The sequence below is a fragment of the Sander lucioperca genome, chromosome 5, assembly GCF_008315115.2.
Source record: "Sander lucioperca isolate FBNREF2018 chromosome 5, SLUC_FBN_1.2, whole genome shotgun sequence".
NCBI lineage: Eukaryota > Metazoa > Chordata > Actinopteri > Perciformes > Percidae > Sander > Sander lucioperca.
This window is the reverse complement of record NC_050177.1, coordinates 34,891,311-34,906,622: the sequence shown is the minus strand read 5'-3', so window position 1 is coordinate 34,906,622 and position 15,312 is coordinate 34,891,311. Positions and strand designations below refer to the sequence as shown.

Below are 15,312 nucleotides of genomic sequence, written 5' to 3'. Positions count from 1 at the left end.
ACCGAGACAACGCAGCAGTGAAGAATAGTCTATAGACAGAGCTCCAGGCCAGCTGACCCACTGTAGATAATGTACCATGGATGTCGTGTCATTGTACCGAGAGGCTGGAGTTATGATGGTGACCCATCACGGCCTCAGAGCGAGGCAGGCAGAGGCGGAGGAAGGAGCTCTGAAAGGAAGGTCAGAGGGAAATCGCAGCACCAGACTTGATATCTCAATTCAAAAGCTGCACTGGCAACCTGGTCGCACTGAATGCATCCCAATTATTTCAATAAACCAGCAATTCTGGAAAGGGGAAGACCAGAGAAAGGGGACACAAGAAAAGAAAAATGGGTTTGACATTCAGGCAGGCGGGCTGAGGGAGGTAACAAGTTCACGGCCCTTTCAGAAAACATGGCCGCCTGCTGTGTGATGGATCATGCAGCCTTAGATAGGCCATCAGGGGTGGGACCCGTGGAGGAACGCTTGGGAACCCAGTCTCCCAGGAAGAAGGGAGTCATCCTGAGAGTTAAATAAATGAACTCCTGACGGTTCTGATACAAGCAGCAACAACAGCTTTCTGAGTTGCCCCATATGGAGCAATACAATACTGCTGCTAAGAAAAGACAAGACTGATGCTTCTGACAACCTCTATGCACACCACAAGGATTGACTGATTCAGTTCATTTGAATGTATTTGTTCTTAAATATATGGGGCAGAAAAAGAAAAAAATTTAATGAATGATGCTTGCAAATGAATGCAGTTGAGTTGGAAATAAACAAAAATTGTGAAGATCTCATGCTAGTGAACCCCGACTACAGCTGGCAGAACAGATCCTTTATTTAAAAAGGGGAAAACCAGATTAGTGGAGGCTGAAAGGGGTACTCCAGCAATGTAGTATGTATGTAGCACTTCCCTCCAACTTCTCTCAAGTGGAGGTTCAGACATTCTGACTTTTAGTCACTAGTATGAGTCAAGTTTTAACAAAATGCTACATTTCCCATAATGTCAGTCAACAGAATATTTCATGAAACTTCATTCCACCCATTTGTAGCCCCATTTTCTGTCAAAACGTTAACTTTCAAAGCTCCTCCACAGCCACAGAAGACATAAGACAACAGAAACAGAAAACTGTTTTTAAAAGGCTCAGTAGTTCTAACCATGAAGAACTGCCCTTTATGTGGAAAATCTGCAAGTTGAAAAATGTGGGGGGAAACTGTTGTTTATTGCAGAAGTCTAGTTGTGATGCGTTTGCTTCAGTTAGTCAGAAACTAGATTAAAAAGAAATTATTCTTTAGAAAAGTAAGTCGAAATTTTAATCTTTGAAACTAATATTAACGAAAGAAAATTGAATTAGCTTTGTTCAGCAGTTTGACCAAAGCTTGGGTTGGGATTTTCTTGTAAATCTACTTTTTTCAAGGCCAAGAATGAACTTCCACGCTTGAATCACATTTAAATATTGTCTCCATCGAACATTTTCGATCAAGTACGTATGTAAGTAGATAAGAATTTAAAAATGTCCATTCTAGTAGTTAGTTATGTTACGTGTGGGTAATGTGTAGTGCACAAGATATCAAAATTACCGTTTCAGTAGAGGAACATTTATGAGTCAAATTTTAAAAAACTGCCAACAAAGAACTTTGTCTTCTGTCCCAAGCTAGGCAAAAGAAATCTGCCACAATCTGCTCCCGTTTTTTTAATCATCTGGCCTAAAAACCTAATTAGAAATTAAACACATTTTACAAAAACAATTCTAGACCTTAAATGGTCACACAATGACCATTCACTGTTCTTAAATCTCACCTAAATCACATAAACAAACAAAGCCTTTCCCTTCAGAGAGACCTTAAGAGTAGTAGTAGGGTCTATAATGATGAAATGAAAGTATTAACAATGATACCAATAATCAATCCTTTAAATGTTGCCATGTAGGTATGGGCCGGTTACCGGTTTCAAGGTATATCGCGGTTTGAAAAAGTCAAGGTTTCAAAACCACTAATATTTTCTGTTATACCGTTCATAAGGTATGAGGAGTGGTCAAGGAGAGAAACTGCAGTTTAGTAATCCGTCTCCCTGCCAGTGGGAGTGTTTAAAAATAAAACACATTGTGTTCAATGGGGGGAAAAAAATTGTTTTTTACCCAGACATTTAAAAAAAAAAATACATTTTAAAGCTGTAATTGCAATACCGTGAAACCGTGATATTTATGCTGAAGGTTATCATCCCGTCAGAATCATATACCGGCCCATGCCTATTTCCATGTACAGATTTTGTGAGCACTAGTACGTACGAAACTGAGATATTGAGGGAAACACCCATTGTAACCATTACAGGCATGAGAAGTGAGCAGAGAGGGCCAGCTACAGAATGTCTGGTATGCTAGAGATGACGTTAACAGCCACTACTACTGTAAACATATGAAAGTACTGCTTATCACTGAGAAGGAGACTAATACTGACAAAACATGAATCACTTCTATCAACACAAATTCAACAATAACTCTGAGGAATGACGGAAAAACTATTCACATGGAGTATTACTTGTCAGCCACCATACTGTTTGAAAATGGTTAGTGGTCACAGTGTATATTGTACATTAAAGTATGTATAAAGTTAACTGAATTAAGGTTATCAATTAATTGTCTTTTTTCGTCATTAGTTCCAGCACCTCAAATGCGATGATTTGATGCTTTTGTCTTATCTGACAAAGATGTGGTTTTTGAGTTGCTGGGCTCTACTGAATGTCACCTTGGGCTCTGGGAAATTACAATTGGACATTTAAAAAAAAATAAAACAATGAATTAATTAACTGAGAAAATAATCAGGAGGAGCATTTTGTCAAAAATGAAAATATACTCTAGGTTAAATAGTAAAGCCATGACACAAAGAAATTTGATTACTGCCGGAATGTAATAAGACCAATACTTATAATTATAACTGTAAATATAAAAGTCCAAAGTAGTGCCCCGCTTCCCCAGCCTAGGAATAATAAACCTGTCAACAACAGTCTCCTGGGAGGCCACTGCTGACACTTCGTTGTCAGTGGCAAGGCATGCTGGGATAGCTAATGGGACAGGCCCTCAGGGGTGCCTTGGACAGAGGACAGGCCCAGACAGGTGAGCTGTCTGACAGCTCCCATATGAAATAAATAGTCATCGATAATAACCTCTCAGCCTTTGTTGACTTAAAATCACAAATCACTGATCTCTGCTGTAAAAACCCCACTGACTTCATGTTATTACTGCATAATTGCAAATCCACTCTGATTACATCCAGTAATATTGTTTGATTGGGGGGATTTAAGGTAAGGCCAAGGCACTCAATTACAGGGAATAAATTTAATAACGAGACATTGTTAATTAACTTGTGATATATGAGATATGTGGGTTCTCAGTGAAATGCATGTATGAAACTTAATCAGGGGACATCCTCACTGTTAAAGTTAAAAATTTAAATTTTAAAAAAGGTAGAAACTGAGCAGCCATACCTGACACGCTGACAACTGAAAACACGTTTCCCCCCCTGGCTGTCCTCATATCGCTAAGCAGAGCACTTCATTCAATCTGCTGCCTATTTGTAAGCATGTACAGATCCCTAAAAAGAAGTTCGGTCACAAATGAATTCAAAAGTCTCAAAACTTGAAGTTGCTCTTACTGCAACTGTGATCATGTCTTTGTACCTCTGCCGCAATGCCCCCCATGTGAGTGGGAGTGTGCACCCAGCCTATGGTGCGTCTCCGTGATTTCTCCCTTATCGTAACCACGTGGCCGCATTCAGCGAGTTTGTCCTCCTTCAACACGTGTATGCATGTGAACATCTGAGTTGATCAACTACACAGTTCCCACATCTAGCGCTGAAGGGAGCAGCTGGAGTTTCAGTACTTTTACTCGGCTGTGTGTGACACCGGTTGGATGGTGCGCAGTCTGTCAATCAGTCTGTCAGTCAGTCTTGTTACACAACCCCTCACCACTACACCCACTCTTTTCTAAATTCAGAGTACAAGCACATGTAAAAGCACTATATGCACAATGAACACTCAATAGACAGGAGTTTGGAAGCAGAAAAAGCAGGTAAAGGAAAGGAGTGAGCAGTTGTTTGGTCTTTCCTGGGCACTGACCTGGACAGCATAGCAAACACAGCGCCGGTCAGCCTCTCATCTTGCTTCTCTTCTCAGATTTCACACTCCAGCTCCTTGCTGACTTCCTTTTGAAGTTGGTCCCTCCGCTATTTCTGAGGTGAAAGTCGTTGGCAGAGGAGGCAATGAGGGAGTGTGATGGGGGTGAAGTCTTTCTCTCTCTTTTTCCTCTTCTTATTTTCTTTACTTCCCCCTTGTTCTAGTTTGCACTAGATGAAATCTGCACCTCCTCTTGCTCTTCCAGAGCAAGAAAATCTCTCCACACTCACTAGTGGGAGAGGAGTAGGAATTAACATTGCGAGAGCGAGAGGAAGAGAGAGAGTGAGAGGCAGAGAGAGCGAGAGAGAGAGAGCAACAAAAGTCTGTTCAGTCACCTCGTCTCCCTCCTGTTCAAATTTAGAGGCTGGATTTCAGGCTGCAAGGCTAACTCTACTGGGCATGCCCATAACCGAGAGGCACACTTTGTAATGAACACTCACTTCCTCTCTTGTGCTTGCCTTCCCCCTCCTCCCTCACAGCTCTTTCTCCCCTCCCCTCCCTCTCCTCTCCCTATAGTTTTCAGTTCAGCAGGGATCAGGAATGCTGCTCGGACCAAAGTCCACGGAGCAAGCCCCACTTTGCATGAAAAAACAATTTCACACTTTAAACGCAATAGACTGAAAAGCAGAGTGTAGGAAAAGCAAGACAAATATTCCATTTTGAAAATATGAAAAACATTCCCTGTTGTCCAAATTAATTATATTGTTGGCTTGCTGCACATTTCCAGTCCATGTAATTCAATCGCACATTAGATGTCTGTCTAGACTTCAGTGATGTAATACCTAACCCAAAACTAATGGACATGTCACTCAAAATGGCAAGGCAATTACACATAGTCAATTTTGATAATAAAATGTCCTCATGTGAACAATTTCGTGCATCTCTTCTGCTTGAGTAAGATAAAAAATATTATCTAGACCTAGATGGCATCCTATTTAAAGTCTGCTTATAGGCTGGGCTCTGTTGTGACTTATTACTGGTCCCAACAATACACATAGTGATGTTGCTAAAAAACTCAAGCAGATTCTTCCGACAGGTATGTTAGGTATGTGGAATTTGCTGTTTTGAAGCAGGAGATCAGTACTGTTTTTTTCTAGTCCTTGTACTGCGATGAGTGACGTATTTCTTTAGCAAGTCAGCCTTGTGCCAGTGCTATCTCAGGCTCCCCACGCTGACCCAGATTCTCCCCGGCAAGCTATCAGAACACTGTGTATCAAAACCAGGCTATGGAATGAGGACAGCGAGTTCAGAGAGCGATAGAGAGAGAGAGAGAGAGAGAGAGAGAGAGAGAGAGAGAGAGAGAGAGAGAGAGAGAGGCGCAGAGAAAGTTCCTCCGGCATCTGTATTGTGCAACTCAGGCAAACAGCACATAATAACTGCTATCTAAAGTGACAAGGGACAAATCCAAAGAAGTGCTTTGGAATAGCATAACGTCTGCCAATTCAGGGCTTGATGGAAGATATTTCAACATAATCACAAATATAATTCTGTAGTATGAGCTGCTGCTGCTTAGACCTGAGGCTTCGTGGATCCTCTGTTGAGGCAACAATGTAATCCGGTAGACATCTTGAGCAGAGAGTAATCCATCTGGACCATCTGAAGGGTGGAGATAGGGGCCAGGTGGAGGAGGAGGAGGTCCAGACGGCTGCAGGGTTCAGCCCGAGAGGTCAGAGGTCATGGGAAACTGCTGGCCAATCCGAAGATGAGAGGTCAATGCCACGGCTGGATGAGCCAGAGCTGCATGTGTCTGGGTCGAAGGTGGTTGATAGAGTGATGGGGAGCGGAGGCGAAAGTGTAAAGAGATCAAAATTAAAAGCTACAAAGCCCAAAGCCAAACAAAAGGAAGAGAGGGGCCAGTCAAGCCTGAGGGAGTCACAGTCGCGCTTCATGCACAGAAATATTGTCAGTGTTGATTTAACTGTGGGAGTGTAAACATGGAAGAAATGCCAGGTCCACAGAATTTACTACGCACGTCATAACCTCCTCCTGGCCTCCTCCTCCTCTGATCTCTCTCTAGAATTTTGTGTCTTTTGTTTGTCTTTTGTAGTCTTGAAACGATGAATCCTGCAAAAGGGGATAAGGGGACACACGTTCGGACAGTCTGTCTTCAAAGGCATTCATGGCGTTACCCGAGGTTGCGCAAAGTAAAAGTGATGGAAGTAGTTAGGAATGACACTTCAAGACACTGTTAGACAATCCCACAAGCACTTAGTTTGAAGCGTACTGAGGCCTTTATACTTTTGCAAAGATACATGTCAATATCTTCGTGGCTCTACGGTACATCTGGAGTGTTATGGGTAACCACAGGTCGCAGAGAATAGAAAAGGACACTGACGCAAAGACTTCCCAAATCTTAACATGTTGCGTGTTCCCTGCACTTCAAACAACCACAGTGATTCAACTTCCTTTCAGTAGTTTGGTTCAAAATGGATAGATTAGCTTTATAGCCAATATTTGTTCAAATATACACTAACATCTCCAACCATGCACAAGGTCTTCATGGGTCCACTAGGCTTCAAGTAACCTAGACTTGATACAGGACCCCAGTCATGCTAGGTCCAAACTATATTCAGTCTAATCCAGTCGGGAAGGGTATTGTGTCTTGCATCTCTGTGTCAGTATTATCATAAAACCTAGTGGAGCTGAGCGGACCATAACAACATGATAATTTTTTTTTTTTTTTTTTTTGACCATGAATGCTTGTTAATTGGTGGCACATCCTGCTGCTGCCAGTGATGCTGTATATTTTGTAACAGGCGTGACGGTATCGAGGATGGTATTTGGTTTTTGAAAATGAATTGATACATCTTGAATTTGGGTGGGTTTTGCACACGTCCTTTTTAAATTGGACCCTCTCGCTATAGGGACCTCTATTTCCAGCCTTCACACAGCCATCCAGCTTTATGAGTGCTGACTAAACAACTCTTCAGTTGTTCACTCTTGGTAGCTACGAAGAATAGCCCCTGAAAACTAAACCGTTTTAAGAAAATGTGTTACTTGTCGAATGTTTGTTGATGAGACAGTAACTGTATGTAATGTCGGCTCTGCAGTCTCCAGTCAGGAACAAAACAGACAAATTAGCCTTGGCTGTGTCAGAACCATCTGAGCCTGCGGCTGCAGACCACACTGGCCGGCTCCTCTTAGCTCAACACTGACTCATTAGCCCTCTCACCCTGGGTCTCCGAGGACCTGTGACCCCGGCTTTTGTCTGGCTCGGGCCTATTTTGACGAAAACCCCAGCCCTGAACAAAGCCCTGTCATTAACTGTGGCTCAGCTGCCCCCTCGGACACAACCTACAGCCCCCGCAGCCTGTCTGGGATGAAATGAAGTGGGTCAGACAAACACAACACACCGTTCATCAACTTTGACCCCCCGTCCCCACGACCACCAGCCCGCCACCCCCGCCCTCAGAAGAGGGCAGGGAGTGACAAGCTGTTTACAGGCCATAAAGGAACAGTGTCCATCAACCTGCTCCTGTGCAAACACAGATGTGTGAGATATATTGGTGCAGCAAGCCAACCCTAAGTGCGCAGTGAAAGGGGGGTTGGAAAGCAATAATGGTGGCAAGGCAGTTGTTTGTTTTCTCGTTCTCTCAGTCAATAAACCAATAACAAGTAGCTAAAGAACACACAGGCATGTTGAACTTGCTAAGCAGTGTGGTGCCTGTATTCAAGTATGATGCTGCCTTGTATTGATCCCGTCTTACGAGTGAAAAATAAGAAATTAATTACAAATACAATGTTGAGAGTTAGCTCAGTATGATCTCATTTATAAGGGATATGAAAATGCAAAGGAATCAAAATTAATTAAAATATTTTACCGTTATCATAACAGTGCTACTAAAACCAGGATCAATCATCACATTGTTTTACATTTTCGACCAGTAGCTACCTTAATTAATAGAAAATAAATTTTGTTTTAAGTCTTGCATGTTTCCCAAGAAGCTCCTCAAGTTGTAACAGGACAATTTCTACATACAGTACAAATACACATACACATAGTACAATACATACAGTATGTCTTCAAGCCCTTTGGATCACTTTTAGGAAAGTAGGATATCCATTTAAACCTCCATCACCACACCCATTGAAATAAAATATATTGTTAAATGTATTTGAATTGATTGTACTGTTTCTTAAATGAAATCAATTAGCTTAGGAATATGAGAAGAACTAAATAAGTTTCAGCCTTTACACAAGAGTAGTTACATTGTCCAATTTGGACTAATTGTGAGCGGACATGACATTAGATACTCTGAAACACTTTCACCCATTGAACTACTATACTATTACTACTACTACTACAAACTATTGGAGATAAAGCATGTTTGGGTTTTAAAACAAGATAAAAACCGCAGACATTGAGAACTATTGAGACCAGAAGGTCAGACATGGTGTGAGACATTTTCCTCTTGTGCTTTGCAGTGGCTGTTTAACAGCCTGAACGTGTAGAGTAAACCCACACATGGAGCTCTAGCACCACCCTTTGGACTAAACTCATACTGCAATCAGGCTATCAAGAGAATCACTTTCAAAATCCTTCATGTACGTGTCTGTGTATGGTAGAGCTTTTTTTCCAGGGAGGATTTTAGTTGTGTCCCAGCTCCATACTACATATAAATTCCAAGCAGGTTTTAAGTATATAGTGTTTTAATAGTGGAAACGTGGGAAATGAAGTACACTTTATTTATTTAACGTTTGAGTGCAGTTAATGTAGACTATTCTCCCACAATGCAAAAGAAATGTGTAGAGCTGTTTACAGCCGGAAAAAAAGAAGAAAACAAATTGCAGATGGTGGTGAAAAGACAAGAATGTAATGTGATTTTATCTAGTGCACATGTATTTATATTTTTATTTAATGTCATGCTCATGTTAGGATGCCTATCATTGTTTTTAAGGGAGCCTATTGTAACATCTGGCCAGGGACTGCAGATGAGCCTTTTGGCTAATTCTGGCATATTTACAGAAATGTTTATCAATATGCACTGTCCCTGACAATTCTTGTCTTCTTGTCTTTTTTTTTGTTTTTTTTTTGTTTTTGTTTTTTTTGTTTTTAAACAGCTCGGAGAAGATCTCTTGAAATACAATCAAAACAAAAAAAGTACATGTATCAAATCTTGGGGAAAACATTTAGCTTTGTTTTTGTGAAGTTTGAGTGAAGTTTGATTGCTGTATATCAGTGGATGTATTGCATGCATTTATGTTGAATAGAAAACATTAAAGTACATTGATAATTTGGTCATCAATGCAAATCGAGTATTCTGTGACTAATAGCATATAGTAAATATTGTATACAATCAGTATGTAGTATGGAATTGGGACATAGCTTTTGACTTGTCAAGGCAGGAAAAGCATTGGCAAGGCAAGTATATTTGTATTTAAAGTGCTTTACATTAGACATAAAGGCATTATCAAGGACAAGATATAAAATAAACACAAGGCAATAGAATAAAATATACACACATAAATAGGATTAAAAGGGTAAAACTAAATAAAATAGAATATAAAAAAATAAGCTAAAGCAGAATAATAAATGTGCATATGAATAAATAGTCCCAAACTGTATCAAGTGGAAATCAGAAATGTTTTAAAAGAACTGACAGACTTCAACTTTTCTGTGAGTTTGGGTTAGAGGTTTCCAGATATGTGGTGCATAAAAACTGAATGCTGCTTCTCTGTTTTCACATATTTTCACAGGTATAACTAATAACATTAACAATGGCTCAATTCTATTTAGAGTCCCAGTAAGCCATTCCAGTGAGCCAGCATTAGAGGTGTTAAGTACATGTGCAAACAAATCTTTAACACTGAGTCTTCAAACTGAACTGACTATACTGAATATTGACAATGACCGAATTAGTAGCTTTTTGCTAATAGTGTGACACTAACTGCTTAAAAGCTTACTAAAAGACCATCAAAAGCTTAACTTTGCGTTCATATAAGGGTGATATGTTCACTTACTGTTGTATATACTGAAGTGCATTTGAAGAGTGGTACAACTTTAGAAAACTATACAGCGATTTATCAGTTTTCTAAATAGTGCATAATGCATTTTCTTTGGATCAACTAACTGATTAATTTTAGCAGCTCTACTTGAGTAGCTATTATCAATGAAATAGGTTGTTTAATATTCATATTAACTGGCCTTGGAGAACCAAAGCACTTTTATTAGCTTCCAGCCAATCTAAATGAGCTTTCACTGCTTCTCATCATTACCAGCAAATTGTTCTACAATCTTCTAATCATAAATACACTCTTACAGCTTAAGTGGATTTATTTGTCAGAGCGGTCATGACCTACCTGCTCAACTTGGGCCGTTTCCATGCAGTTTAGCAGGAGTTCCTCTGGTTAGACCATCACAGCAGCTCTGAGCAACAGCTCCACTTTTATAGTCTGGATCCTGCAGCAAATTGGAGGCATAGATTTCCAAGACAAAACCTGCCCCTCGATTGATCCGACCTTGAAAAAAAAAAAAAATACATTGCCATCGATGAAGAGAGAAGAGTGATTCACATCCAAACAGCCAACATCAATCGGTGCACTATTAAGAGACACTCCTGTCATTACGCTGAGAAGGTTATCAATCCGCCGTTTTTGACTCAACAGTGCAGTCAATAACATGAACAAGTAGCCTAGACCTGGACTTATTTCATGTTGGTCTTGAGGACTAAAGTTCAACAGCTGATTGCTATGGACATATTTCTGAAAATGATAATGCAGTCAAAAGATGATCATTAGACTATTTACCTGTGGCCCAGACTATTGCACCATCCACAAGGTAATATTGGTTCCAGTGCTTTATTGTTGGGAGGCTCCACCTTCTTTATTGGGGAAAAGGCCACGATAAATGTTTCTTCTTGAAGACTATTGAGCTGCCAGAACAAGGCGCAGAGTCGACTGTTTGAAAGTTATAGCTGCTTTCACGCAGTGAAAAGGAAGGAGGGGCATGGCGGTCCCCAGGGGCCCCGTCACCGATAATTAGCGATCGATCACAAATTAGTTTAAAAGCTCGAAAAGAACACTGAGAGCACTATTAGATTGCAAAGATTCACTGCTCTCCAATAATTGCTTTGGATTTTTCACAAGGAACCAAGGTCCGGTTTGTTTATCGTGTGTTATCACTCCCATCAGGAGGGTACCACCATGGGCAAAATTCACTTTTGAATGTTAACTTACTTATTCAATTTATGGATCGTATTATTAAACATTAGATGTATTTTCAATGATCCTTATAGCTATAACTTTCATCTGCTGGTCCAACAGATTCATAATTCTCTTGCCAATCAGGTACACACTACAGTCTTTGGTTCACACAGGATGACTAGAAGAGTCAAGTCCTATCTTCTTTTTTAGATGCCTCCCTTGAAGGCCAATAACGACTGCACAGGCATCAACCCAATAATTACCACACCACAGTTGTGTGTGTTTAAGGGACATACAGAATAAACAGTCTCCTTTCATGCATAATGTGTGACAACCTCAGTAGTGTTTTTTTATTCCTCTTTACTCATGAAAAAACGATTGGAACTTCTTTTGATTCGTACGTGCATTGAGTTTTCAACTTAAGAAATATGTATTTAACAAACCAATGAATAAAATGATATGTTTTGTGAAAACTAAAAAAGTATACATATATAATGCTGTTAGGCTAATGCCTTAGCATCCTCAGCTCCACTACTGCTAGCATTTGCTAATCATTTTTCTGGTAGCCATAGCCTACATCATCACTGCCACTAGCATCCTGACTCAACCTTGTGCTTTTAATAACTAACAAAAGAAAACACTTTCCTCTAAAAGCAACAACAACAAAAATAGATCCTAACACGTTACTCTCTTATTTAGCAAAAGGATGAAAAATCTTTAAAAAAACATACATTTTATTTGTGTGAAGTGCGACACGACACACTTTCATACATGCACACAAACACATACAATACTCGCAGTAACAAAAACAACTAAGGGGGTTTATAAATGAATTAAATTATTGACGGGAACAGGTGTCACGCGCACTTTTAAAGAGGTCACTTCCCCCAAACAAGAGACAAAGAAGAGGAGGAAGAGTAAATTATGTTGATCAGCAGAGATAACATTAAATAAGAAAAGTTGATCTACAGGAGAATAAATATTTGAAATCTATACAGAATGCCTTGGAGCCTTACTGCATTATATTTTTTATAAAGTTTTTTATATTTTGAATTATCACCTGTGTTTTCCTTTACATAAATTAAGACATTTTTACCATAAATTGGTGTAGAACAATTCACCAGAAAGAATGCAGTAAATTAAATGTTTAATGCTCAAAAATGTTCAGGGGGAGGACCCCCAGACCCCCCCCCCACTTCATATGTGTCCCCAAACGAAACCTACCACATCATAGGCCAGCTGTGATTTCAACCGGCAACCTTTGGGCTACTAGTCTGTCTGTCTGGAAAGAGGTCAATGTATCAAAAAGAACTCCAGTTTGTGAGACTGATTCATTTGATATAGTTAATTCCCGTTTTGTCAGGTGGAGCCCCAAAACTTAACGAATGCAAAACTTTCATTCTGAAAGTGGTCATTCCACAGAAAAGTGTTGGTAACACAGAACACGCAAGCAAACAGGCGGTAGCAGTTTCATAATGAAAGTAACTTCCTGTTATTGGAATGTACAGTATTACTTAATTATTGGTTGTTTTTATTTTTTTTACAGTCACTGGTTGTTTCAGAATGATGTCATACGCTACTGTATAAGAGAAGTTTCTGACCAGGAGTCCTCCCAACAGGACCAGGAGCTACTCGAATAGGAAGCATCCTCTATTCAAATCCTCAACGGTAGCTGAAAAAGGTTTGAAACATTTTTGTGACCTATTTGTTTTTTTCTATTATTTATTTAAATGCTGCTTGTCAATTTACATATTTGGGGCAATTTTAAGAGATATTGTGGGTTGTTTGACATGAGTTGGTATGAGTTACTCACCTGCAGTGGTTCAGATTGGTTCAAAGATTCCATCCTGAGCTAATGTCTATACATCAGTGAGTCCTACTATGTCATGTCAAATAAAGAATTCTCTCTTTAAAAATAAAGTTTTATAGCATTTTGGTGTCACAAATATAAGTTAAATATGATCAGTATAGACAAAGTCTCTAATCAAATAATTAAAATAATTAAAAAATGATTTGCCCATACTTTAAATGATACCTTGACATCATTCCACTATTTACCCTGCATGCATATGATTATTTATGGAGCCACTCAATAATGGCAGTAGCTCACAATGTGTCTTCATACCCAGCAGCAGAAATGGAAGTGTTGCTGGTTTCTGGAATCTCAGATGCAGGCAAGCTTAAATTTCAGAACAATGTCTTTCAATGTTATTACTGAATGCTAAAAATCCTGGCCCAAATAAAGGAGTGTAATAGTTTTCCTTTTCTGTTTTTCAGAGGAAACTCATATCCCCTTCAGTGTCGTGGTGACAAACTCAGTAACGCCCTGCGATCCGAAGACATACAGCACATACGTGCTTGAGAGAGGAATCTTACTGGGTGGATTGAGGAGACTGCAGGACTGTGACAAAGACTTTATGTGAGATCATTGCATCAACTGATTCTTCTCTTTAAAGGTTTAACATGTAACATTTCCTCATATAAAAATCTAAAAATCACTTAACCTATGCTATATATCTTGTTGAGTTGTGTACTTTATCCCAAATGTTTCCAACAATGTTCAGAGAAATTAGTTTTTTGTAACGGTCCGTTACATTTGGTCGCCAGTCAATGGCATCATACAACCTTTAACCCCTCTAGCTGCTCTAACTTCCAGGGAAACACAGGAAACACCAGATGATATACAAGAGAATGATATAATAATCATACAATGTCACATAATTATACTTGGTAACGGTATGTTCTTTTGCTAATACAAAACAACAACGTTAAGGTCTTATTAATTGCAGTTAAACCCATATGAGTCTTTTGAGCAGCCTCAGATCAGTAGGTGGTGTGTGTGTGTGTGTGTGTGTGTGTGTGTGTGTGTGTGTGTGTGTGTGTGTGTGCATGCATGTGTGTTTCTGTGCTTCTGTATTTTTTTTGCCTGCTGGTTTTTTCATAAAGCACCTTTTAACTTAGTGTTGAAAATTGCTATGCAAATATAATTGAATGACTTAGTATGAGAAGGGAACGACACTGTTCTGGTAATAATAGCCCATATCTATAAGTCTTTCGACAAGCCATCTTCTGTTTGGTCCTGCAGGTTCACCTACACAGAGGATCCAAACTATGGACCGTTCCTACAGAGTGTGAACGGTTTGGCTGGAAATCCAGAGAAACATACCTACTGGGAGCTCCTGGGCAAGAAACCCAATGGCCAAATCATCAGACTTGATGTTGGTAAGTCAACCAAGAAGTCGTTAATCTGTCTGTCATCTGTCATTAATACATAGTCAAACATCTCTCTTGTGAATCGACTTATAATACAATGTGGATCTTGCTTTCAGGCATTGGATGTTACATTCCCAGTGCAAACGAGGAAATCATCCTGAACTACACCAAGTACTGAAAAACAAGATAACTGGACATCAAAATTGGACCAGATTCAAGTGTATCATTATATATTTCATAATTATTAATTAAAAAAAAAGATGCCTTGGTGTTTGTTGTTATTTGTTGGTATTGTTAATTGTTGTTAATTAACAGCTAAGCACATGGCCCTTCATGCATTGACTTAAACAGCTTACAAAGGCAAGTAGAGACATGGAAATTAACATTGGTTGTATAAGTGAGATAGAAACAGTTAATATTTTATCAACAGTTTTTTGTATTTACAAATGGAGCTAAGCCTTAATTTTAGGATGGGTTTTCTAGTTTTTCCTTTTGAGAAGGCTGTGCCTCCATATATGCAGTTTATTGCTGCCACAGTGTGGCATTTTGGGAAACGTGTGTTTGAGTGTTTGATTTTGGATCTATAATGTTCAAATCAATTATTTCAATTTGATGAAAAATTGTTTTTCAAGTTCTAATAACGCTAATCTTTTGAAACACAAAGACATAAATGCAAGACAGAATTTCTTTTAGAAAATGCACTTTGTAAACTAGTTTTTTATCACAGATATTTGTCAGAGGCAGTACTCCAGGGTCAGAGTATGAATTAAGCTGAGCAAATGTAAGCTAAAGGGAAACTATTA

General features: G+C 39.4%; 1 protein-coding gene and 1 long non-coding RNA gene across 23 annotated transcripts in view; one reads left to right on the top strand and one right to left on the bottom strand.

The window, feature by feature from the left end:
• The window catches only part of LOC116040461, a 103,183-nt gene extending 92,564 nt beyond the window's left edge, over window positions 1-10,619 (bottom strand). For 6 of the 20 annotated variants that reach the window (XR_004102680.2, XR_004102681.2, XR_004102684.2 and 3 more), the window contains exon 1: window positions 4,097-4,596. This is a non-coding gene — a long non-coding RNA (uncharacterized LOC116040461). The other 14 variants (XR_004897347.1, XR_004102676.2, XR_004897349.1 and 11 more) reach the window with 8 other exon arrangements.
• Window positions 10,620-12,839: 2,220 nt separating this feature from the next.
• On the top strand, window positions 12,840-14,758 carry LOC116040447 (transcobalamin-1-like). 3 transcript variants are annotated; one of them, XM_031285789.2, is made up of 5 exons: window positions 12,840-12,977; window positions 13,426-13,470; window positions 13,574-13,715; window positions 14,382-14,518; window positions 14,626-14,758. In XM_031285789.2, the coding sequence occupies exons 2-5, from the start codon at window positions 13,434-13,436 to the stop codon at window positions 14,685-14,687; spliced, it is 378 nt and encodes a 125-aa protein (XP_031141649.1). In that variant the 5' UTR covers window positions 12,840-12,977; window positions 13,426-13,433; the 3' UTR covers window positions 14,688-14,758. The 3 variants fall into 3 exon arrangements, with proteins under 3 accessions (XP_031141649.1, XP_031141658.1, XP_031141667.1); XM_031285798.2 differs by having other exon boundaries at window positions 12,845-12,977; window positions 13,429-13,470; XM_031285807.2 differs by lacking the exon at window positions 12,840-12,977 and adding an exon at window positions 13,004-13,165.
• The last annotated feature ends 554 nt before the right edge of the window (window positions 14,759-15,312 follow it).

What these genes read in the sequence shown, in the direction of transcription:
- LOC116040447 (XM_031285789.2), top strand. Translation starts at nt 13,434, where the DNA reads ATGGAAGTGTTGCTGGTTTCTGGAATCTCAGATGCAG. An exon ending in GACTGTGACAAAGACTTTAT is followed by an intron (nt 13,716 to 14,381) that starts GTGAGATCATTG and finishes TTGGTCCTGCAG; the next exon opens with GTTCACCTACACAGAGGATC. An exon ending in AATCATCAGACTTGATGTTG is followed by an intron (nt 14,519 to 14,625) that starts GTAAGTCAACCA and finishes TCTTGCTTTCAG; the next exon opens with GCATTGGATGTTACATTCCC.